This window comes from Uloborus diversus, chromosome 5, assembly GCF_026930045.1.
Source record: "Uloborus diversus isolate 005 chromosome 5, Udiv.v.3.1, whole genome shotgun sequence".
NCBI lineage: Eukaryota > Metazoa > Arthropoda > Arachnida > Araneae > Uloboridae > Uloborus > Uloborus diversus.
The window spans coordinates 150125137-150152525 of NC_072735.1; the positions used below are offsets into that span (position 1 = coordinate 150125137).

Consider the following 27389-nt stretch of genomic DNA (forward strand, 5'->3'; position numbering starts at 1 on the left):
AATCAACGGAATTTCTGACAATACAAAAATTGTTAATCAAAAGAAAAAAAGATGGAAGCTAAATACTTAGCTAGTTTGTAAGAATCCCTAATAATATTTGAAACAATTGGTCTAGAGGTACGTTGGGATTATGGACCTATGGTAAAGCATAAAGCCTAGCTCAGTGCGCCAGGTTTTATCTACTAAAGATGTTATGCTCCACCAGGTTCTATTTTCGTTCTGCTGAGCATTGCTTTGTTTTGATTGACCAAAACCGTGTTGAAATTGATATTTTACTCTATACTCTTAATTATATTGATTCTTGCACCCACTTTTGTAATGGAAACTGATAGTTCTCTTTCATTTTTGTTTTTATTACTAAAAGTAACAACGAATTTATGACTTCGGTGTTTTGTAAGCCTTCACTTGTTACACTGCTTCCTCTAAAATGCTCTTCTCATCCTCTAAACGATCTCTCCTGACCTCATTTAAGGCTTTTGTGCCATCGCTTTTCTAGTTTTGAAATTGATGAATTTGTTTCCCTTATACTTATGCTTGTCTCGAGCAAAATACTTTTGCATTCGACGGTGCTTACTTTTGCAAGTCTGAAGGTTTAGCTATGGGTAAACTTTGAGTTCTATTTTAAGTGGCATTTATATAAAATATTTTGAGACTAAACTTTTTGAAACCTTAACATTTCCATTCTATGTTTCCTGATCGATTTAAGTCTTTTGTGTTCGGTCTTTGAACATCTGTTTTTCGTCCAATTCTTTGAATATTGAACTTTCTTACCTTAAAGTTTGGATTTCGATGGTGGTTACTCTCATAGCATTATTGATTCAATTTATAATAATATAATTAAATTTTCTTGGCAGGGTTTCTGCTTCCAAAGCTGCATATGTCATTATTTTGCCTTATTGTTTAAAAGTCAGTCCTCAAATTGCAAAAATTTTGAAAAAGGTTGATTTCGATACTGCTTTTTCTCTTGTAAATAAGATTAAATTTGCGTACTTGAAGCATTCCACTGATTGCAATAGCAACTTAGGCATCTTCAACATCTCCTGCGAATGGGCACTTCGTTATGTTGGTCAGACTAAACGTGCTCTCAAGCACCGTCTGGAAGAGCATGAAAATTATGTTAAACATAAACAACTTAGGCTTTCTTCCATTACTCAGTATTGTTTGACTTATGGTCACTGTTGATTTTTCATCTGCCAGAATGGGGTCCTTTCCGAATTTTTAAAATCATATTTTTGGAAAGAACATGGATAAAAACTTAGGATCTGACCATATTTTTAATAATTCAACAAAGTTTAAAATTTTTAAAATAATATTTAAATCGGTGCGTAGATTATATTTTATTTTTACGCTCCTGCACATGACATTCCAGTTACAGTCACTGATGCCATTAATGCAGAGTGCTATTTTTAATTCGCATCTTTACTCACATGTACTGACAACGATATGGTTGATAGCAAGCATAGAATACAATATTTAATTCGCTTCAGAATCATCATAAGCTGGAAACGCGGTAGACAGTAAGTGTCAGCATTCAGCGCGCCGGTAGATTACGTGCCAAAGTTCATCTCTTGTGACGGCATAAAGACCATGCCTTGTTTGAAATATCGAACCTTTCAAAAAAATTAATTAAAAATTAAACGTTTTGAAAATGAAAGATTTTCTTCGCTCCATGTTTTTTTTTTTTGCTCATTCTATCAACTTCAGTGACTAAAAGTAGTACATTTGACTGATGGAAACAATTCCATTATTTGTAAATGTTCTTAGGTTCATGACCTCGATTTCTGGGAAGCTTACCATATTCGGAAAAATTCCCATTATCTAATCAGTGATAAAAAACGAACAACCCGAAAAAATAATTATAAACATTGCTTCCAAACATTAGGAAAAATGTACTGGAAAAAACCTCTCTTTTTGTTTCCTGTCTTCTAGTTGGGTGTCCCCCTCCCCCCCAAACTGCGCGCCCCATGGTTGACTTGTAGTTTGCTGATTGGTTGATTCTCTTCTCTTGTCTTGATTTTCTATTGGTTTTCTATTGACCTATTCGGTATCTTCACCCCATTTGCGCCGGTGTCCATGTGATGACGCACAGTTCTCTCACGATTTTCTTGTTGTGTGGTAAATGTTTTGCAATGATGAGAATGCCCCATTGTAGCCTTGAAATAGCTATGTGTTATTTTCTTCAGAATTTGTGCTTCATTTACACTGATTTTTCACTTTAATTATCATAGAGAATATGTGTAACGACATAATTATTACATTGCGCTACTAGCGGTTGAAAACTAGGTATATTAGAAGCTTGCCGAAAAACTACTTCCACGTTTAAAATAACCTGCTTTAGTTTTGCTGCTGTCCTTCTCTCCAGTCAACTTAGGCAACTGTTTTTGTAATTGTATCCTATGTTTTAGGCTTAAATATTCATTTAAAAACCATTGTACGAGTTTTTAACACCAATGCTTATTGATATTTAGACTTTTCAATGAAATTAAATGTACTAGTTTTATTGCTTTGAAAAGGACTCCTTCCAGCCCTATAGCATGATGAATCGTTAGATTCTTTACGTTTTCGATATTCTTTTATGTTTTCGAGGCTTAAGTTAAAAAAAAAAAAATTAATTGAGAGATTTATTTTAACAATTTTAATTTAAAATAACATTTTGTGCTATATATGTTTTAGAGATTTCCTCGCTTCATCTTTTATCTAGTTTTTCCTTCTACATGAATTGAACGTTTTCTGAGGGGCCGGGAAAATAAAGTATGGAAATATAAAGCGTAACTTTATACCGCTGTGTATTTTATTGACACAGCGGTGACGGAAATTTAATAAAGTGCATGATTATACTCCCTTCGTTCCAAATTAGTCGCTGCCTTTAGGTAGAAACTTTTGAGCCGAATTGGCCGCTAAATTTCAATACTTTCGCCCTAAGTTTTGAAATTGATGACTTTATCATGAAATAATACTTATCTTTAAACACTAAACCTACCTTTTTAAATCTTTTACTTCTTATCGTATTTTGCGCTTGACTGTCATTTAAAGATAAAAGTCGCGAGTTTTTACAGCATTTTTACTTTGTTACTTACTTTTGTTTATCTTTATTCCCTTACTTTTTATTTTTCTTGTAGTAAATATTGACGTTTTGACAGGGCGGTATAGCATTCGTGGTAGAAGCAATTCATTCTCAGAAGATGATTGAACTGTCAACTCAGATCAGTTTTGTAATTCTTGGAACTATAATGCTTTTGGAATAAATGACGAGCGAAATCTTTTTTTCTGAATGCTAGCAATACAATTCCAAATTCTGACTTATGAGCGAAAAATACTTCGGGTGCAAATTTTTAACGTAAAATCATGAACCGTCTAAGACCTCAGCTAAAATTCTTATTTTTTTTCCTGCTGAAAATGACTTTTATACTGTTCCTTACAACAAATAAAACATAATTAATCAAACTTGTTTAATTTTGGCATTAAATGGGGTTGTTTCCTTCGTCAAAAGAACTACTTTTAATCACTGAAGTTGATAGAATGAGCAAAAAAAAAAAAAAAAGTAACATGGACCCAGAAAATACTTTTCATTTTCTAATATTCAGTTATTTTTTAAATAATGTTTTTGAATGTCCGATTTTTCAAACAAGGCTTGGTCTTCATGACGTCACAAATTATGTACTTTCGCGCATTCCACTAGCACCTTGAATGTTTACGCTTGCTGTCTACCGCATTTTCATGTATGATAATTCAGAAGCGAATTAAATATTGCGCTCTACGCTTGCTATCAACCATATCGTTGCCTCCATATATGAGTAAAGAAGTGAATTAAATATTGCGCTCTTCGCTAATGGCAACAGTGAATAGCTGTTCATCATTTGTGATCTCATGCGCTGAAGCTGAAGGAAACAAATTGAGTCTGCGCTCCAATTTAAATACCGTTTTTAAAAATTGTAAACTTTGTCAAATTATTTAAAAAATGGTTAAATTCTAAGTTTTTAACAATGTTCTTTCAGAAAAAAAATACTATTAAAATTTCGGAAACGACCCCATTCTGAATCATTTTACTAAAACGTACTTTTCTAACACAGTAACTTAAATTCTTAGCATCAAATGACTTGAATTTTATGTTACTAAAAAGTATTTTTACAGGATTCTTAACAATGTAACTCATTATTTAACAGTGTTTTATACAAGAAACAGATGAAGCTATCTTTTTTATGAAAGTTAGATACTTTCTTCCGAAAGTAAATGCTTTCGGAATTTTATTAACTGATCGCGTGGTTTGGAAAATCATTACGTAGTAATTGGGAGGACATGAAGCAGGTCTTGGAGACACTATGGCTGGAGTTTTTGCTTGATAGCGTATTTTGTGCTTCAGAGTATGAAGTTGAAAGCTAGAATAAACGCTTGGTTAGTAGAGAATAATCGTTCGGTTTATGCTTCGCTATGTTACAGTAAAATTGAAAGTTTAGTTTTCTTAGTATTAGGAATAATTATTTTAGCTGAATGAAGTCATTAAACATATACATGAAAGACAGGAAGTTGTTCTCTGTTGAAACTTTTTCCATTTTATTCTCCTCAACAATTTCAGGAGCAAACGGAAGCGGAAATTAAATAAAACGAATGATCATGCTCGCGTCGTTCCAAATTAGTCACTACTTTTAGGTAGAAACTTTTGTACCAAATTAGTCGCTAAATTTCAATGCTTTGTCCCAAACTTTCATACTGATGACTTTATGATTTTATTAAAACATTTTCCAGAAATTTCATGATGGAAAACTAATGTTCAATGGCATTTATTTACCAAGCATTCCTTTCTCAAATCAGTACCAAATTAGTTTCAAAAATCTGAGCTCACACATTCTTAAGCCACGCCCCATTTTGTAAGTGCTCTTCCACCAGTAGCAGCATGAAATTATCTTCTTGCTAGTGAATCGTAAATTCATGAGGAAGCACCTTTCTGGCATACTAAAGGCCTTAAAAGATGTTCAAATATATAGTAATATACTTAAGACCTTAAAAGATGTATGAATATATATTAATTTACTAACGGCCTTATAAAATAAGGCTTGACTTGGGAATGTGCAAGCATTGCATTTTTTAAGCTAATTTGGTACTGATTTCAAGTGGGGGGAGGGGGGGTCTATCTCTCCAAAACAAATGGCCCACCCCTCAAAGTACTGCGATTATTCCCAAGAAGGAAGCCCACCCAAAAAAGTAAAATATCCCTGAAGACAGCTACCCTAAAACATTTCAATTTCGCGGGCTGCGCCGTGACCCCCTAGTTGGGCGTCCTTGCCTTTCATGAGGAAAGGTGGAAATGCTTGGTGAGTAACTGCTGTGAATGGGGTCGTTTCCAAAATTTTGAAAGTATTTTTTTCTGAAAGAGCATGCTTAAAGTATAGGATCTACCATTTTTTAAATAATGTTTTCAAGTTTAATATTTAAAAAACAATTACTTAAATCGGTGCGGTTTCATTGTTTACGTTTCTGTCGTTGACATCGCAAATGATGAAATGCCATTCAGTGTTGCCATTCACGGAGAAAAATATTTAATTCGCATCTTTACTCAAGTGTATTGGCAACGATATGGTTGCTGGCAAGCGTAGAGCGCAATATTTCATTCGCTTCTTGATTTTCATAACGTGGAAACGCGTAGAAAGATGCGGCAAACTGCGTCATTTGTGACGTCATAAAGACCACGCCTTGTTTTCAAAATCGGACATTTTAAAAAATTAATTAAAAAATAACTGTTGGGAAAATGAAAGTATTTTCTGGGTCCATGTTATTTTTTTACTCATTCTATCAATTTCAGTGACTAAAAGTACTACTTTTGACTGAATGAAACAACCCCATTCATAACATAGCACACTAAACTCTTTAAAAACCGTTGAAAAATAAATCATAAAAACATCAGTATCAATAATGCACAAATGTATCCAAAACAGCAATTAATTTGGGATGGAAGGAGTGAAAATTATACAATATTTACTTTAACGCCTAAATTTAATCACTGAATTTATAAAGGCGATTATCTTTTAAGAACTTTTTACTTCCTGTAGTAAATAATTATTCTTGTTACAATGCATATACAAGAATTGTAAAGTTTGTCATGTATTTTTTCTATTCAATAAAAAATGTGCTTCGTAAACAATTAAGAAACCGGAAATCGAGCTTTTAAAATCGATTCAAATAGCAGTATTAAAAAAGGGGGGAAATAAAATTATTCCAAAAATGAATTTCACAATTTAAAATTCTGATTAAGTAAAAATGAGGCATAGGAGAAGCTGCTGTACCCCATGGACGATTGCACCTACGGACATTGGTTGGGAAATTCCGGGTATCGTCGAGAGAGGTTCACTAATGTTAAAAATTAAGGAAAATTTTTAAAAAAGGAAAAAAAAAACTTTCATTAATTTTCGAAATTTAATTTCTGTTGGACATTTTATTTAATGTTATTTTTAATGGATGTTTGAAGTATTTCAATATAAAATGGCTTATCAAAATGTATTGAGTATAATTGAGTTCCTCAGACCTATTTATATATTACTAGCAGTACCCGCACAGTGATGCCCGTGCTAAAACTTTAATGGAAGTCCGTTGAATAAAAAAAATTGATGCCCCCTCCCGCTTTAATGTGAAATGATCATTTTTCTTTGTATAAAATGCGTACACACCTTTTCAAAAAAAAAAAAACTATTTAAGTTTCTTTGGAATTTAAAACTTTTCGTCAAATCATTAAATTTGATTTACAGTTGCTTTAAAACTCTATTTAGCGAGTGAAGCAGTTTTTACTGCAATTAAAAATATTTCGCCGAATAAAAAAAAAAAAAAAATCATCAAATAATATCTTTCATATGTAAAAATAATTCCGCAACTCTATTGTTTATCGCAAAACTTACCCAACAACCACGCTATCATAATCGATCCGTCTAACGAAAAAAAAAACATCCCGTGGAACATTCAAAAATCGTCGTCAGAAAAAAAAAATTAATTTGAATTTTTGGCATCTTGAATTCAAATTATGTTTTTCGCAATCACGAGCGTGTGTGTTTGTGTAGGCGCATGTGTATGGGTGCGTGGGTGCGTAAGTGTATGTATGCATGTGTGTGACTGAGTGTTGTGTGCGTGCGTGTGCGTGTAGGTGTTCGTGTGTGTGTGTGTGTAAACGTTCGTGTGTGTGGGACATGGACGCCACCGCCCAGCAAAAGTGGATTTCGGGGGACAGTGCTCAGGACCAGCCGCGCCGCCGCCAGTGGACGGTGGTGCTGCAGGCCTGGTCCAAGCTGAAAAAGGAACCACAACGCCAAAGACAGTCAAATGAAAGCAATAAGCAATCGTGATTGCTCAAAAAAGAAAATGTCGTACATTTCACTCGGATAAAAACAAATCAAAAGTTTCTTTTCTTTCAAAACAAATCGCCGAAACAATGAATTACATTGACGGTTGCCTTAAAACAATAATCCTAGACTGAACCTGCTCAGCGCCTAACGCGCCAAGCGACCACGCTACCGGAACACAGCTCTTTTGCGAGTGAAGCGGATGTTTTTTCTTTGGCAATAATAAATGTTTCGTCGAACAAACAAAAAGGTATAAAATTAACAGTAGCTTTCAAATCTTTTATATACTAAGAGCTGCGTTGCCCGGCTTTGCCCGGTCTACCTTGAGAATAAAAATCGTGTCAAGTGTCTCGTTTTGAAGGAGTTTCAAAAATTTGATGTTCAATCCTCAACTTCTCTACACCTGCTCCATATAACTCACGAAGAAGACACATAATTCTAGTTTTCTTTCCAGCACCTGGAGGTCCATACAGCAGAATATGAGGAAAATCACCACTATTCACTAATTTTTTCAAGTGATTAGCTTGCGTTTTATGATAATCCAATTGCGCTAAATGTTTAGGACGATGCTTATCCACCCAAAGACTCATTGTGTAGAATCAACTGATTAACTAGAGAGCGAATATAAAACAATTTAAAACTGCAGCAAAGGCAATGTAGAATGTTATTAAAAGCGAAAGAAATATTAGAAAGTTGGCTCAGCTATAGTACGATTTGTTTTCATTAGAGAGTTGTCATAGTTGCCAACTGATTCAACACCTGAATGAGAACCTGATTCAACAATCGGGCTTAAATAAAAGAGAAAAAAACACCATGCAAAATTACCCTTCCAAACAATGACGACAGATATTAAAATACTTTTAAGAAATTGAAATGCGAAAGATGGATTTTAAAAGTGTAACCATGGAAACATGAAATAAAATAAGTTTGAGAAATTTAATGCAAAATAAGGAAATAAACAATGGATTCAAAAAGTATTACCGTAGAAACGCAAAATAAAATGGTTAAAAACTTGAATAGAGAAGATTTTTGAACTTCATTTAATTCGCTTCTTTAAATTACATTTAATTCGTAACTTTTTTCTAATGGAGATAGAGAATTAAACTTTATATATATATATATATATATATATATATATATATATATATATATATATATATATATAGATATAGATAGATAATATGCCTGATATTAAAATTAATAAACATTAATGTTTTAAACTCGTATGGTAACTTCTAGTGTACGTTAGTCAAAGCGATTTAATGCCGTGCCAAAAACCGTTCAACATAAGGAGTTATCACTACGGAACAATAATTTTCAGTAAATAATTCATGAAATGGCACTACACCAGGTGACTCACTATTCACCAACTTCAAAGCGAATTAAGCTTCAAAATTTTAGAAAATATTGGTGGAAGTACAATTTTTATTTTGCACGGAATGTGGGGCGGACGGACGGTAACAATCACACTCCTTATTTCGTACAGGAGTTGTGCCTCTGTAAGCAATCGCCAGTTTTATTTTCGGCAGAGCTCCATATGAATACTCCCATTGAAAAATATAAACTATATATGAAGCGTTTAGCACCAAAACTAGCTCAATCCATAATTTTTTCGATTTTTTTTTCAATAATTTTATATCTTGGTCGATGATATGTCTTGGTAGAGCCTCAAAGCGATTTGGAACAAATCTTTCTCAATCAGATCAAAAACACTGCCGAAAATCGCTACTTCAAAACCATTATTATTTTTTTTTTCAGTTTGATATATCTTGGTTGATGATAGAGCTTGGTAGAGGCTCAAAGCGGTTTGAACACATCTTTCTCAATCCGGTCGAAAAACGCTGCCAAACACCGCTATTTTAAAACCAGTTCAATCTATGATTTACCGAACGGTCACTGTAATGACGCACAGGTAACATCGACAACATTATTGTGATAAAATTCTTAATCAACTCTCATTTTTGATGGCAGAGGCCACTATATGGCAAAAAATTGAGATAACACATGAATTCAATTAGAATTTGCAAAGAAAAAAAGAGAGGTGGGTTTATTTCAAAACCAGCTCAATCTAAAAAAAAAAATTCTGTAAATAATTGGATAATACTGTTACTTAAAAAAGAAAATAAGTCGTTCACCGTCGATGGTCTTTCAAACGAAAATTAATGGGGTTGTTTCCATCACTCAAAAGCACTACTTTTAGTCACTAAAACTTATAGATTGTGCAAAAAAAAAAAAAAAAAAAGGAGCGAGGAAAAACTTCTATCTTCAAAACGTTTAATTTTTAATTAATTTCTTAAAATGTCCGATTTTTCAAAAAAGGCGTAGTCTTTTTGACGTCACTTGCAGAAGCGTAAAAAATGAAATTGAATGTGCACATCGAATTAAAATAAATATTAAAGTTTGTCAATTTTTTTTTAAATGGTCAAATTCTATGTTTTAACGCTAGTGTTTTCAGAAAAAAAGACTTTTAAAACTTTAGAAACGACTCCATTCTTTAAAAAAAATTAAATGGGAAGATGGTGAATTTTTTTTTTTTAATTTTAAATCTCTCGTGTAAAAGGAGAACAAAACAAATTGAGCTGGTTTTGATACCAAACGCTCATATATAAACATCATATTCACAGTTGCGGTGTTTTACATCCAAATATTATCACCTTTTGTGGACAGTGAGTTATCTCAAACACAGCCTTTGTTGACCAAGTCATGTATAAGCGGATATCAAACAAAGCGTTATCTACAAGCTCGTGATAGGCACATTTATCGTTACTAGAAATGCAAGAATTCAAAGAAAAAAGAGAAATATTATTTCATAGCTCTTGCCCTTCAATTCGCTCGAAAGGTTACTTCACAAAATGAAAGGTTTGGAAAGGGCCTTGCGTTTAGTATCTCAAATGCTAGTTTTCTTAGAATTGAATAACAAATGCGGTAATAACAAGGCGGTCCTTAGCAAACTTAACCTTTCTCTAAAATATTTTAATAAGCAATTTAAGATAGGACCTTGCTTGGAATGGAATAAACACATGTTATTGTTGTAGCACTTATGATTCAGCTTCCTCTTTTATTGTGAACATTCCTTTTTGGAATAGATGGAACAATATTTAATCTATACTTATTCCTCATGAAGTTGAAAAATTCCCAAAACTATCAGTGGCATTCACTGCTTTGAGATTGCTTATCAATTACTGCAATCTTAATTACTTACTAATTATTGTTTACTAAGATTCTTTAAAAATGTTATACTACGAATCTGATGATAAATGTAATTTTCAGTGATGAACCTTGAACGACGTGATAGTATTGGATCCAAAATGATCGAGTACCTCTTTTATTGTAAACAATCCTTTCAATAATAGATGCTCGTGTAAAACTAATGCTTACTTCGCACCAAGTTGAAAACTGTTGATTCGCTTGAAAAGTTCCAGAAAACAACAGTGGCATTAACTGCTTGGAGATTGCTTATTAATTACTGCATTCTAATTACTTATCAATTATTGTTTACTAAGATTTTTTAAATAATGATATGTAATGAATCTGATGATAAATGTAATTTTTAGTGATGAGCCATGAACGACATGATTGTATTGGATCCAAAATGGTCGAGTTTCCTCTTTTATTGCAAACAACCTTTTTAATAATAAATGCTCGTGTAAAACCTATGCTTATTTCACACCAAGTTGAAAACTGTTGATTCGTTTAAAAAATTCCCGAAACTATCAGTGGCATTCACTGCTTAAATATTTCTTATCAATTACTGCATTCTGATTACTTAGCAACTACTATTTAGTTAGGTTTTTTTCTTCCCAAAATTTGTTATGAGTTTGAAGGTAAATGCAATTTTCAGTGATGAGCTTTGAACGACGTAATTGTATGTATTAGATCTAAACTGATAATGTTGTAGGCATGATAGAACATTAATAAATTCATTGTTGATATCAATATGAAGACAGAGTCGATAGTCTTAAGCGCATTTGAATTTGTATTTTAAGGAAAAATTTAAACTTGATGTAAACAGAAGTTATTGAGATTTGAATTATTGTGTTGGTTTAGCAGCATTTTTAAAGAAAGTAGCGTATTAGTGCCGAGCTAAAAAAACACTCTTATGCTGTAATTGAGGAGTTCACTTTCAAAACGAATTAAATCCAGTTTTTTACATTTTGGCAAAACGAAAAAAATATTTTACGCACAAATACTTACTGTTATAAAGTTACATTCATACTAACTGTTAGAATTTCGAATTTCTCACAACGTTTTGGTAGAATATTAAAAAGTGACCATTGGCATAAGTCCAGGAATTTTTCCTCAATTTTACCAAACCTAAATTGCAAATTCTGTTTTGGATATATTCTTTTTTGGTGTAAAACAGTGGATATCATTCCTTTTGCAAAAAACACATATTTTCTTCAGAAATAAACTTCGTTAGATTGAAAAAATATATTCAACATTTTTTAATATATTTTTTTTTACTCTACTTTGTTCCTTCCTACTTACTTTATTCTTTTCATTGAACATTTCAAAAAAAAAAAAGGATCTTCGATCGAATTAAAAACAAACAATAAAATCACCCAAGCCGATTCAAATAACGTTGTAGGTAATGGATCACAATTTTTATCACAAATCAGTCAATCACAATTTTTATCATAGCTAATCGCAATTTAACAGCAATATTAATTATTTAATATTAATTGAGTAATCACAATTTGAGGTAGCGCTTGCCTAATTGATAACAGATTTGCGCAAGGTGTTGCGTTCTCATAATAGGGACGGATATGCTTGATTGGAAATGCTTAGCCAGTCAGTGCTTCGCTCCGCTATTTTATTAGTGAACTACTTTTGAATTAGAAGTGGTAAATTCAAAGTTATATATGTGCCCTTTTGATATGAAAGTGAATGAGTTGTTCTGGCAAATAAAGCTAATTAGTTCCACTTTGCTATAAAAGACCTGGCGAGAAATAAGTAGATGGATATACACCGTTTACCGATGTTTGCACTTTTTTTAACAGTAGAGATAAAAAATTTCGAGCAGAAAGAAATTTATGGGTTGGTACGGCTTACCTGTATATTAGAGATTCTGAAAACGAAAAAAAAAAATGTTTTTTCCAAAAGTGGATATAATCCGTGTTGAAAGTAAACTCCTCATTTCTAAACTGATTGACTGTCAAATACAGACTTAAAAAATATAAGTAACACTTTATCGTCAAAGTTTTTAAATTAAAATGTGCATTAAATTTTTTTTCGAATATTAACTTCTGACTGTCTTTATTAAATTCCTTAAACTCATTTTGGGTAGCATTCAATCAAAAGCTACATTTACAACTAAAAACAATAAATAAATAATTGGACAGTAAGCCATATGTAAATTGTATAAAATGTATTTATTTCACTATATATTTACTTTTCATACACATATTTTAATTTTTATTTCATGTAGACCAAAGTTGCACAAGGCTCAAAACTGCTGTCCCCTTATTTCTGCTTCAGAACTGCTAAAGTAGTTTCTTTTCACATGCGTCGTGCATGTAATGAAAAAAACGAACAAATATACATTCACTTGCGTATATTTAAATCTACTGGAGTTTTCTGAAGGCCATGGGCATCCATGGGATTTTTTTTGAAGGGCAAGGACTAAATGAATGAATATACAATATATGTAAAACTAAATTTTTCTCTTTAAATTAGTTTACATACTACAGTTGAACCTCACAATAAGAGACACCAGGGACATTTTCCTTCCTCGGAGATCCAAGGATTGATGTCTGCTTTTATTGTAACAGTTAAAATTTGGTAATATACTTAAGACAACATCATTATATATATATATATATATATATATATATATATATATATATATATATATATATATATATATATATATATATATATATATATATATATTGCGAATTCACTGATCGAGTAAAGCTCTGACGTCAGCAACAAATAAACTCGCGCCATAACATGATAGTTTGATAATATTTTTTTTTTGTAATGTTTGACATGTAGGGAAATGCTTCATTTTGACAAGGCTGCACTAGATCCGGAAACTAAACTGTTTTACTGGTAAGACGGTCATTTTAGGAGAATGAAAAAACGCAAAAGTGGTCAACAATTAATGCTATCTACTGCAGTTTAGGGTTATACCCATTGAGAAGGAATACTAATGGAGGGAGCCATAGCAAATGTCTCAGTGAAATAATGTTGGGACCCAATGTTTCCCAGATCAGGTGACTTGTTTGGCTGGGAAGTTGTCGCGTTTTGGCACGCAATTGCTCTTTTGGCATTAAATATTTTTCAGACGGCGCTTATTATGAAGTCGGGGATACAAATTAGAGAAACTCTGGCTCCAACTCCTTTACCGCATAATAATAAATAAATAAATAAATAACGGATACAAATACATATCATTCAAATTCCCTCTCCCTACTTCTTTTCGGATTTTAAAATATAATGTAATTGCATTTTTCATGTATTTCGATGTTTATTCCCTAAAATGACGGGCATGTACAAATAGTTTAAAGTGTTCTGTTATTGACTGAAAATTTATGAATTCATATGTATTGTAATCAATGTTTTGAAATGATTTCATACGCAGGCATACTAGTATTTAAATCGAATCATAAAAATAGCAAATCTTGATTCTTGCGCATCTGCTGTTCACAGGAGCTTGGCGAGAAGATACTCGCCAACAAAGTAAATGTACAAAAAATGCTTAAGAGCCGTTAAAATAATTACTAGTTAAGAAAAAGTGTTTTTATGGAACTAAAATGTTATTTGCACTCAAGATATACAATGTTTTATAACTTTTATAGGTAAAATAAGTACAAAAATTTAAAAATTATATGCAACTCTGAAATATGTACTCGTTGAATGCATATAAATGTTATTTTTTCTTTATTTAGAAGTAAAAAACATTCGTACATGCTAGGGAAAAGTTACTGGACCTCCTGGTGTGGCTTTTTCCTCACAGTTTACAAAGCTAGAATACTGCACTATTACTATAAATCTTATTTTTCCCTTCTACAGTTAAAGGTTGTTATCATGCATGGCTTCAGCTAATGAAAACTTCTTCAGCGGTTACGGTCAACACGAAATTGCCCCCCAGGTCACATGGTACTGTTGCCGTATCGGGATAGTAGGGTTGCACTCTCTCCATCTATTCCTTCTCAATGGTTATTCTTCTGGAATTAAGGTTAAAATTTCATCTTTCAAAATACCACCAAACAGGCAATTGGTTTGGTTCAAATTCAGAAGCAATTTTTACTCGTCATACTTTGACTGGTAATTTTCTGGTTTATTGATGAAAACTGAATTTTGAATTTCAGTAAGTTCATTATGTCTTATCCATTTACGTATCGCGTCGTTACAAGTGAAACACGCTAAGTCGAAAAATATGTTTTATCAGCAATGTTCACCTGTAAAAAACATTGGGGTAGAGTACTTAAAGCAGTAGTCTCACTAACCCGGTGGCGATCATCCCCGGGTGACCCCCTCCTGGGATGTGAATAAAGATTTCAGAGTTAATAAAAAACATAAGCCAATCAATTCTGCTTTTTTTTTGCAAAATATATCTTAATAAATTATATTTTTCATATCAAATTTCAATGAAAATCGAGCTAAATATTGGGGGAGGGGACAGTTGCATATGCTTTTTAAGTCACATTTTACTTAAAATGCGGTCCTAATTTATACTTGGCTTTTACTGTACATTCCTCACACCTCATAAATAAAAATGTGTTCTGAAAATTACATAAACTTCACATTTGCATAAAGCAATAATTTTTTTCCTTTTTTGGGAGGAGGGTTTGGAATGCTCCAAAATTAACGTCCCAGGTAACAGCCGTGGTATTTAACGCCACAGCTTAACGCCACAGCTTTGGAAAAAAAACAAGGAAGTAAATACAGATATGACTTAGTGGATTTCACCAAGTAGGAATATCTCAAACTTGTAGTTAAAATTGAAAATTCGAAAATCAATGATTTTAACTTAGTTTGTCTCATTTTTAACCGCACGATATTAAGTTTTGCAAATTGTTCTCTCAATATCTCTTAGCAGAGTGTCTTTTTGAAAGACACTGACATCCGAATTCAAGGAAGAAAAAATGTTCCTGGACTTGAGGTGTCGCTTAGAGGAGGTACTACGGTATTTAGTTGCGAAATAATGAGAAAGAATAATGTCTGATTTTGTTATTTCTTTTGTTGCTCGGCACTCTTTTGTACTTCTGTTTGACGAAACATATTCCGGAACTTTCAATATAATTCAACTTTCCCTTCCCAATACCTCGTTCCGTGTGGGTGCCCATGCTGAAGCCTTGTGTTTACAATGTTGCAGAGTTTGATAAAAACGTGATGTAGAAAATTATTGAACAGATTGTCTGTTGCACCACATTTTATGTATCAATCATCAGTAAAAGTGCTCACTGTTTATTTAAAAAAAAGTTACATAGCACGGCTCTGAGAACAAGACGATTAATCATACATGAGTTCAATTCTGCTTGAAAGAACACATGTCAGTATAAGAAGAATTCTTACACTAATAAAAAGTTAGCAACTTTTGTTGGCAGAGCAAACCTCTATTTCAAAAAATGAAATTGTCTAATCTTTCGTCTTTCAGAGCTCAAGTTATCAGAGCCAAACTATACACAAACATAATGTTTACCATCGACTTTTTGGTATAAGAAGAACACCGGACAAGAATTCTACTAATATAAGTTTTCGCACTTGATTTACTTTAATAAAGTTAGTGAGAAGGAAAACAGTTTTGTTTTCCTTAATAGAGATTCATTTTGGTATTCCATGCAGTTTTTCTCATATTTTTTTTCATTTTCAACACATTTTTTATTTGTTGCATTAGTAACATCGATCCTTCTTAAAATTAACTCTTTAGGATGGTAATTTGCTTAAAACAGGCAATTCACCTGTTTGTATTTAAAAAAAGGACATTTCTTTGAATACAACAGGAAGTAAAATATGCCATGATTGTACAGTACAGTATGAGACCCCAAAATTCGGAATGCTCGGTACTGCGACCTTTCCGGATTTTGCACACAAAAAATGATAAACTCTACTGTCGTGCGTAATTGTGATGTTTTTCCTGGTTTTGCTAATTTTCAAGCTATTTCTTTTATTTTTTGTTCAATCTGAATGAAAGTACACTTCAATTATGCTAAAACAAATGTCGGAGAGATAATTTGCAGTGGCGTATAGTCCGCGGACGTTATTTTTTATTGTAATGCAATGTGCCGATCGATACAACAAATAAATCATATTCTTACTAAAAATAATCTTCGACTTTTGTTCAATAGGCTTTGTATTACACATTTATGAACAGCAAAAAAAAAAAAAAAATCGTTAACCGAAAGCAAATGTTAAAAGATTGCTGTACAACTAGAACAAAACGCTTATTCAAGCATAATATGTGGCATCGAAAAAGCGTTTAATTTAAAAGAAAACTGAATTGAAAGTACTATATTTTAAACAAAGAGATTTTTTTTAAAAAATCTCAATTTTTTTCTTCCAATATAATAAAAGTTCTTGATTTAGGGTCTTCCAGATTTTGGGATTCCGAAATTGGGGTTGCACACTATTCTTGAATTTAAGGGCTGATAATAACATTCGATGAAATATGCAAATATTGCAGATTCAAGTGATGATAATTCTCACTAAAGGCAATGTGAAAAGAAAGGAGAGGTGCCACTTGAATGCGGATTGCATTCAAGTGGGGATAATACCACTCAAGCTAAAATATGCAAATATTGCATCTTTGAAATCAAATAGTTGTAATATTACATGAACTAAAACATTCAAAAATTGCAGTTTTGCACTCAAGTAAAGATACCACACGAGTTAAAATTTGCATAAACGTCAGATTTGCATTCAATTGGAGAAAATACCACACGTATTAAATTATGCTATGATTGTAGCATTTGCATTAAAGTAGCAATAATACCACACGAGCGAAATTATGCTCATCTTAAAATAAAATGCTTTTCATTTTATTTTCTTTTATCTTCAGTTATCTGTCGATTCTGTAGTAGTAATCATATCCAGTGTTCTTTTAATAATTGCTACGTGCCTAACAATATTTTAATAACTACAAATGTCCTCCAAAAAATAAAATTATTATAGAAGTAGATCTTTTGCATCAAAAATTTATAATTTGTTGCGGACAGGATAATTTTTCTCACTAAATAATAGCGGCTGAAATTTAACACTAACTGCTCCGAAAACTGTCTCTTACTTATGTATTTGTAACACTTATTGTATTTGCATAAATGTAAGATTGTAAATTAATTTGAAATGTAAATATACTGAATGCGTTTAGTTTAAATCAAAATTAGAAAATACATTAAAAAAAAAAGAAAATGTCTTAAGAAATATTCTCTTAGTAGTAGAGTACTTTTTCAAGGTTGTTTGCAAATCAACCATGTCAAAGCCCCAATAACATAGTTAACAATAAATTTAACGTAAATAGCAAATCATTCACTTTGGTATATTTCTTTTAGCTGAATTAGAGTCACGAGCATCCAAACACAACATTGAATTCAGTCCAACTCTAAAGAATTTGGCGTTCCAGTATGATTTGTTGGACCATGATATTTCTGTTAGTTACAACACTTAAAATGTATGTCCTTAAGTTTTCGGAAAGCTGTACACTAAGCCATCAAAATGAAAATCGAGATTGTATGGGTATCAAACAGAGTAGAACTTTGTTAAAATATAAGAGAAATTACAAAGTTGTATTAAAACAATATTGTATAGCTTTTAGAAATGAAGATTTTAATTGCGTGCAGCATTGTTACGGTCTTCTACTGGGGCTTCGTTCGCAAACCCCTGTTCGACACCTGCGGCCCGCCTGCGCCGGGGGACAATTCATGATTTTAATGTTTTAACCCCTGGATGTCCTCAGGACATCCTGGATATCTTAGGGTTTAAAAGGATGAGGCAAGGTGGAATAGCTTCTCCTGGATGTCCTGTATCCAACGGTACCAGTATTGATTTGGTAGACATGGATATCCCAGAGGAGATAAGGTTACAGACTTCCACTGATGACCAATATACAAAGAATCGAAGTCGACCTGTGTTTGTAAAAATGTCTCAAAAATTTTTAGAAATAGGAAATTTTCGCATACGCAAATGTTTTGAGATTATATTGTTGAAAAATAGCAGTCACACCGGCAGGCCCTGATTAACGCATAGGCAAACTTGCCCGGGCCTAGGAGAGTCAAGGTTTAGACCATATTTCTCTTCAAATTCCATTATATAATTTGCATTTCTTAGGCTTTATATCGGTTTACAAAGACAAAAAAATAATCTGAAAAAGCTTGTTTCTTTCTTTAAAAAAATCTTTTTTAATTTTGGTGTAAATTAAACTCATTCAGTATATTTACATTTCAAACTAGCTTATAGTCTTCAACTTATGCAAACAAAACAAGTATTACATTTAAATCAGATACTTTTTACATTGGAGCACTTTTAGTTGTACTCATACAAATAAAGAACATACTGAAAACACAAAAATGTTTAGTAATGTAAATGGTATTTACCTTTTGATTTATGTAATGCATGCTAACAAATTGGAGCTGCTAAATATATTGCTACGTTTTATTATGGTAATCATAGTACGTTGTGTAAAAAGATGAGGGAGGGTAGGGTCTGCGCATCAAGTCCAGGCTCATTAACTTACTAGAGCTCGATCAGGCCCAATGGGTGATACAGTAGTCAGTAATATTTTAAAGACTAAGGTTTCTAAACCAACTCTGAGTTTTATGTTTATTCTTGTTTAAATTTGAAGAATCTTAATATCAAAAAGTTTTACATTTTATTATAAAATATGTTTGTGGACTCTTTCAAAAGTTTCCCGATATTCATTCATTTGAAAACATACATCAGTGAAATACACGGTTTCAAATAAACTTTTGATGCAAAACATTCAAGGCAATTTGCAAAAAAAAAAAAAAAAAATGTGTATATATATATTTTCTACTTTACAGTTCAATGTGACTTACATTTGGTTTCGATGATGCATATGATATTTTTATGAAACACACACATTATCATAAAAATCTTTGCTTGAACATCTAATATTCTTTCAACATCTAAAATACATGTAAAAATCAATAATCGTACATTTCATAAATATGTTAAATTTGTTTTTACAAAATACATTTACATTCTGTCACATAATCAGTAAAAAATATTTTTGACACAAATCTCACAGATTGTTTTTACAAAAGCACAATACTGATAGAAAATGTATTTCATTTCATACAGATATTTTTTCTCTAATTATTTTATGAAGAAAAATATTTTAATATATTAAATATATTTTTTTGATTAATATCACAATTGATTTCCTAATTGATTAGTAAATGATTACACTAAAAAAATAATATTACGTTAAAAAAAAGTGTTGGAATTAAAAGCTCGAAATTTTTGCATTAATTATTGTTGAAAAATAAAAAAGAAAAAGTTGAAATATCCACCTGTAAGTGTAGGAGATTTTTGATATAGTTTGTTTTTATTTTAAAAAGTGTTTTCATCTTAAAATACGTGAAGGGGTAGGACCTGAAACAAAATATACAGGATGTATTAGTACAGCGTTTACAGACTTTCAGGGCAGATAGAGCCCAGGGCAGATATACCTAGACGAGGGGAAATCACATAGCAATGCATGGTCGGAAACGCTTTCCTGGCGCGGTAGTAACGACACAAATCAGAAAAAAGACAAGACACGAATAAGAGAAGGAAACATGTTTATTATCCTTACAGCAAAAATCTAAGAGAAAACACTAATGAACCCACTATCGTCATCAAAGCAGGTGTTCGAAATTACGACCCCGGGCCTTGATCACATCTCCGGTGCATTGAAAGTCGAACGCTGACGAAAATACCGGACCTGTCCCGGACTTCCCAGTGTAACAAAAACCGCGTGTGCGCATGCACCGTCATCTGATGCTTTGGTTTACGTTGCAACATCTATCGTGTACACCAGACAAAAACTTACCAGTATTTTTGCTGTATTAAAAATAATAAACATGTTTTCTCCTCTTATTCGTGTCTGGTCTTTGTGTCGTCACTATCGCGTCTGGAAAACGTTTCCAACCATGCATTGCTATGTGATTTCCCGTCGTCTAGGTGTACTCTATCTACCTTGAAAGTATGTAAACGCTGTACTGATACACCCTGTATTTTGAAAATATTGCAAAATATTTTTCAAGGTGAAAATTTTTACTGTAGTCGATTGCATTAAATAAACGCAGAAAAGAGGAAACCAGATTTTGCTGTTCAGGCAATCAGTGGGAATTGTAGCTTCTGATTTAAAAAAACCGTGAATTTCAATAACTAAAAAGCTATTAGATGTTTTGTTTTGTTCTTATTATTCTTGTGTTTTCACTGCAAGGAGCACTGTGCATACTCTAAATTGCGGATTTACTTTTGTTGTCTTCTCCAGCAAAACATATAGTTTATTAATAAAATGAAAGATTTCAATATTGGGTGGTCAAAATATTGATAGTCTGTACACGATACTTTAATGAAGCAGCAACGATATTTAAAATTTTGGAAAATAAAGTTAAGAAAATCACCACCAAACTCTTTTTTTTTTTTTAGCAAAAAAAAATAAATAAATAAATAAATAAAAAAATAAATAAATCAAAAGTAGTTGAAAATATTGGGCAGAAGGGATTGATTAAATATAATATTTAAGTTTGATAGGTCCTTCAAAGGATAACATTAAAATTATTTTACTACGGCACGCTATTTAGTTGATTTCTCTGTTGGCGTTTGAGAACACATTCCATGATTTTTAAGTTTTAATCATGTTCTACTGTTAAAGTTTTAATTGCTTTTAAACAAGTAAAAAATAATGTTCTAGTGTAAGATCTCACAGCAAATTTTTTCCCCATCTATTTTAAGAACAAAACTCAATTTTATGCACAACTATGATTAGAGGATATGTTTTTGCCGGGTTGTTTACAAAAATAAGTCTAGAAGTAGGGGGAACTCAGCCGCCATCTTGGATTTTAGGTTCGTATTTTCCGTTTTCGTTAAACGCTCCTAAAATACAAAATGGCTACACGAGTTCCCCCTGTTTCCAACTCTACTTGAATAGGCAGTTCACAGAAACATATCCTCCAATCATAATTATGAACAAAGCTGTGTTTTGTTCGTCCATAAGTAGCTAACAGATCGGGTAGAGATTTTCAGTGAGATTTTGTGCAATAAACATTTGATGGTAGAAAAGTTATTTCAATTATTGTCTTATATGCACGTAGATAGTACTTAAGGAATGCTAATAAAATTCAATTGGAGTATAGCACGTTCCCAAATTTTTTACTTCAGTGTCATACAATGCGCTATTTCATGCAATATTTGGAAAATAATTCTACATTTTTGTTCGAAATCGGTTATCTTTATCATCCCGTATTCACTGTCATCAGGATTTAATTTCTAGCATTGTTTCCTAAACTCTGTCTAGATTGTAAAATTTCACTCAAAATTGAAAAGAAGTACAAGAACGGGACTGCTGCCATGCAAATTTAGGTGTGGACTATATACCAGTGAGAATAATTTATTACTTACAGCATTATAACTTTTAAACAATAGTAAATCTGAGTGTGAAAACAATGTTTCTGCTTTGTAAAACTGTTGTTTTGTTTGAAACTAACTGCATCTGAAAAAAACAAAAATCTTTCTTTAAAAAAGTTGGACCGAAGTCAGTGCGGACATAATCTCTTATATTTGCATGCAAGTGTTTTCTTTTTTGAATATGAAAAAAATCTTTTGTATTCTACAGAAGAATGCATTCTATAGAAGTATTTTTGAAAGAACAGTTTTGGGAATAATAAAATAATTTTTATTTTCCAGCAGTTAGAAAGCGTCTTCCCTCCCCGGATTTTATATAAGTTTCATAATAACCTTTAATCGGGGTGTTATTTTTCATCTGATACAAATGGTAAATCTGTTTTCATCAAACAGCATTGTCAAGAAATTGAAAAAAAAAATGTTTTCAGTCGTATTTATATTAACAAATGTTCAATATTTTATAAACCTTAGATGTCTTGGAAATTATTAAGTATTTATATTATGGACTGCAAAATATAAGTTAACACTGCAAAATATAGCATATTTTATTCTTTTCTTCCTTTTTTTTTCCGTAATAATAATTTTGGAGAAGTAAAACATAACATCAGTAGCTATTTTTAAAAATCAAATGTTTGTTTCCAATATATGAAGCAGATTACAGTAAAAATTTCACCAAACAATATTTTCTTCAGAAAATGCATAAAACCAATTCCATTCTTCCCTATGAAACAGGAGTAGTTTATCTTTTATCTTTCAAAGAGCAATTAATAAAGGGAAATAATGTTTTCATTTGGAGGGGGAAAGAACTTTTTTTCTTAGAAAAAATGTAAGAATGGAAGATAAGTCTTGAAAGAACTTTTAGGAAAGAATTTAATAAGAATGAATAGGGTAGTAAACCCTGACTCAAATATGAAGCTGGTTAGTGACTTCCAAATTTAGTCCTTAATAAGAAGTCGAAATTTCTATAAAAGAATATTAGTATTGTTTATTTCGCTTATTTTTTGTTCTCAATATAATCTCTTTTGCTCATTTAGTTATGAGGTACAATTTATTTATGATTCTACAAAACAATCAAATACATTTAAACAAAATTAAATTAAACGAATTACTCTATAAATATGTATGTACTTTACTTAAGTTAATTGCAACAATAATGGGTGAAAAAATCACAGCGAAACAACGAGGATTCATGAAATAACAAATGCAGTTTTATATACAAAATAAAGCTCTTGATATGTTCAAATCGATTTGTTTTTGTTTCTTTAACTGTCCAAGTGATAACATTGGCCATGAGCTCTAAAGTACTCAAGTCTTTTTACCATATTTTGGATCAATTATGTTGATGTATGTCGTATGTGATTTGGAAATATTTCTTCTGAAATGCAGTCCATCGACACGATTGCAGAAACATCTAATGAAGCAAAAGGAAAACATTTAACCTGTGTGAAAAATCTAATACAGTAATATTTGCAAAATTAATCATTAAACTACATAAAATTCTTCACATTTTCGTCACAATAATCATTAGTTTTTTTTTTTTTCAATTACAGAGCGTGTTTTGATGTTCGATAATTCTGAAGTTAAATTAAAAAGGAAAAAAAAAAAAAAAATCGGAAAATCAGTGACTTCTGTAGAGTTTTGCTAAGCCTTGTTTTAGTGCCAGTTTTTTAAAATGGGAGGAGCCTAATGGTTATAGATTAAGATCGCACTGGAAGTTTTTACCCCCATCTGTTTTTAAACAAACCATAATTTTATACGTGATTGTGATTAGATGTTATATTTTTACTTATTTATTTTTTGTAGCTGTAAAAGAGGCGGATGTATTTAAATTCAAAGTTTTTGAACCTGAGTCCAAGCGAAAGGAAAAAATAATTTGTTGGCCTTTCGCCATGTTCCAAAACAAGGGGGGAGGGGACAGTAATATTCGGTAAAAAAAAAAAATCACGAACTAAAATTAAATATTTTTGCACTCTTTCATCTAAAATCTAAATAAAAACAAAAAGAATTTTTATGCTCTTTAATTTATCAACGGAGGAGTTTTTTTTGTAAGTAAATGGATTTTGAAATGTCAAACCCCAAAACTGAAAAAAAAAAAAAAAAAAAAAAAAAACTGAATTTCAAGATGGTGGGAGGAGTTCTCCCTACATCCAGACGCATTTCGTCTTTTTCTCGCTTGTTTCGATATTTAAGCTACATGCTTGACAGAAACCAGGTTTCAAACCTGCCAAAAATAATAAAAAGAGATCTTAAAAAAAAAAACGCATAGTAGACGTTAACTGTAAGTATACAGGCGAATATAATGACCTTTTAATATTCTACTACGAGCAAGGCCGTGTGAGTACCGCTAGTACATCAATATTTATATTGCCCCTTCAGAGTATAATTTACTTCTGCTATCGTTTTCTTCCAATCTTCGAAGCACTTCTGATAAGTCCTTCTTCGTAAAGGAAATATTTCAGCAATAAAAGTTGTTTTCCCTGCATTGATTTCCCAATGACAGAAAAACAACTTTTACAGAATTCATATATTTTTTTATTGAATTATTAAAGTTGAGGACAGCTTCGTTCGGCAAAAATTTTGCGTACAAAACCACAATGTTCTCAGGAGGGGCGGGAGGGGGGCAGTTGCAGAGTCCTTCTAGTTCGAGATCTGAAGTGCTTTCTGAAATTTTTCAGTATTGCAATACTATCTTTAAATTTTCCGAATCGGCAGTCCAAACTTTCTGGATAAGATACTTTTTGGAGGTCACCATGACCTCTCGTGACCTCCCGCCGGAGCGCCTATGACAGACGCCAATAAAAAAAATCACCTTTTATTGCTTTTGAGCAAACAATTCCTGGTACATTTTCGCTACTAAAACGTCACTACTTTATCTCCCTTAGCAAATAATAATAATAATAATAAAACAGTAACATTTACTTCGTCGCCACATTTGCTCCTATTTTTCTGATTTAATATTTTAACTAGAAAATCGCCCGTCAAGGTATGACGGGTGAAAATTGCTTCTACATTTGAACGAAGTTATTGCCTGTTTGGTGAAATTTTGATAGTTGAAATTTAAACCCTAACTCCAGTGGATTAACCCTAAACATCAGTAGGTATCGTTCACTGTTGACCACTTTTGCGTTTCTTCATCTGCTTAAGTTTAGTCTTACCAGTAAAACAGTTGAATTACCGGATCCAGTTTAGCCTTATCAAAAATAAAATATGTCCCTGAACGTCAAACATTACCAAACATATTATCAAATTATCATGCCGTGGAGGGAGTTTCATTGTTGGTGACGTCAGGAGCGTTATTCGATCATTCGCTATTATATATATGAGAATGAAACTTTTAATCGTAGTTAATGATTTCATGTATATATTTCGCGGTTGGTTTAGTTCTTTATTACTGCCAAGAAATGTATCGTTACTAGGAAAATGACCTAAGAAACATTAAAATCTCTTACGCAAGTACACTGCATGTAATATATAAGATCTAAAACGCTCCATTTAATTACAGTTATCCGCCTTCTTATAGCAAATCTTGACTTTTTTTGACAGCTTGAGTATGATTACCCCCTTAACCTACTCAGACTGAAGACAAACTTTGAACGAAAACCATCAGTGACTACCACCCACACTAGTAGTTAACACAGCACTAGTTGTTAAAATTTGTAAAGAAAATAACATTTAACAAGAGAAATTATAAAATTGTACAAAATTATAAAATTGTAAAATAGAGTTTAAATGTGCTGCGCTTATCCACACTCACTGGCCAATGAATTATAAACTAAACACCAATATTTGATTGGACCACCTTTTGCTAGGATAACTGCTCTGATTCGTTTGGGCATCGAGTGTACAAGATTTTGGAATGCACTTATATCCAGAGAATACCAAGACTGGCTCTGTAGCTTTTTAGGTCTTTTAAGGGGGTCCGGGACACATTTTGAAATTTTTTTTATTATATACTTTAGAGTTTTGAAATTTTTTGCACTGATTCACCAATTTATTTAATAAACAAAGTCATAACATAAATATGAAAAAAAGAAATTTTTATTTAAATTTAATTAGTTTTTTTTAAATAAAAAATGGGGTTGCTTTAAATTGCTATAACTCAAAATATTCTTAAACAATTTTCAATTTTTTTTCAATGAATTACGCACAAATATTTAAGCTTTAATTTTTATTCGGCGATTTTAAAAATATTGATTCAATAAAAAATATTTGAAGAAAAATTTCGAAAAATTCGAAGATACTTTTTTTTTTTAAATCGTAATTTTTGCAGTAAACGTTTTTTTTTTCAAATTCGACGAATAAAACTTAAAGTAAACTGTTTGAAAAAGATATGCTCCAAGTTTCATTACTTTATCTTTATCGGTTCCTGACTTATAAGAGTTTGAATGCAAGAAATCGGGAAAAATTGCATAATGGAGAAAAACGCGTTTAAAGTTTTAAAGTTAAGTACACATTAGTTAGGTGCATGAAACAAAAATAATTATATCTTTCGTTCTATTTAAGATAGAAACAAGATTCAAACCTCCTCTTACGCAGAAAAACACGGAGTAATATTTTACATGATTAAAAAAAAAAAAATGCAAAATTTGACGATTTTTGTGTCCCGGACCCCCTTAAACATGATGGAAGAGGATAGTGCTGTCGGATGCGTCTTTCCACCATTCCACAAATTTTCTATGGGGTTAATTAAGATTCGGGCTCTGTAGTGGCCAGGGAAGGTGTTGGAAGTCAGACTGATGCTCAACGAACCAACTTTCACCACTTTTGGCTCGATGTATAGTTGATTATCTTTCATGCAATAGGGCAGACCGGGGCACGTTACGCAGTGTCCTTTTTTTTTCAAAACAAAACCACGAATGAACGCTACATCTGCTTAGTGCTGGAACTTTCCAGACTCGGAAAGGTACAGAAATTAATAGAACATTCGAGAAAACACGGGAAACAGTAGAAAGGAAATTTTAGTAAAACTCACTTTACCCTAGTTGGGATTTGAACCGGGTCGCTAGCGTGGCAGGCGCGAATTCTACCACTGAGCCACCATTATTCACGGATGGAAAGTACGAACTTCGCTGCAATATCGATACTGCTCCTTAACAAATATCCTCACAAGTTTTTGAGCATCAGTCGAGCCTCGGTCTAACATGCAGAAAGAATAATCTGTTTTCTACCAAGCCGAGTAAATTTTGAGTTGGAACGTTTTGAAGCTTATTGTGAATAAATATCACTTAATTAAGAAAGGTCAAATGTATAAAAATTAGCAGAATTTTCTTCATTTTTGAGAACTGTAGTAATCTATTTTGAGTATTTGTATGAACTGAAATCTTATTAAATTTTTTTTGCGCGTAAAAAATAAATCTGAACTTGGCGACTGGGCAAGTTTGCGCGTTGGCGTCTGAGCACCTTTACGCACGTTCTTACTGTGTCTTACTTCTAAATGTGCCCTGACGCTTTTTTCGCTCCGAACTGTCTCAAACTTTTTAGTATTTTCGG

General features: G+C 32.2%; 1 protein-coding gene across 1 annotated transcript in view; it reads right to left on the reverse strand.

Moving 5' to 3' along the window:
- Positions 1-8045: 8045 nt before the first annotated feature.
- Positions 8046-27389, reverse strand: part of LOC129223192 (PDZ domain-containing protein 7-like) — a 314458-nt gene continuing 295114 nt past the window's right edge. The window contains exon 13 of the mRNA XM_054857759.1: positions 8046-8081. Within this exon, the coding sequence (XP_054713734.1) occupies positions 8046-8081 (36 nt within the window). The remainder of the gene's footprint in view (positions 8082-27389) is intronic.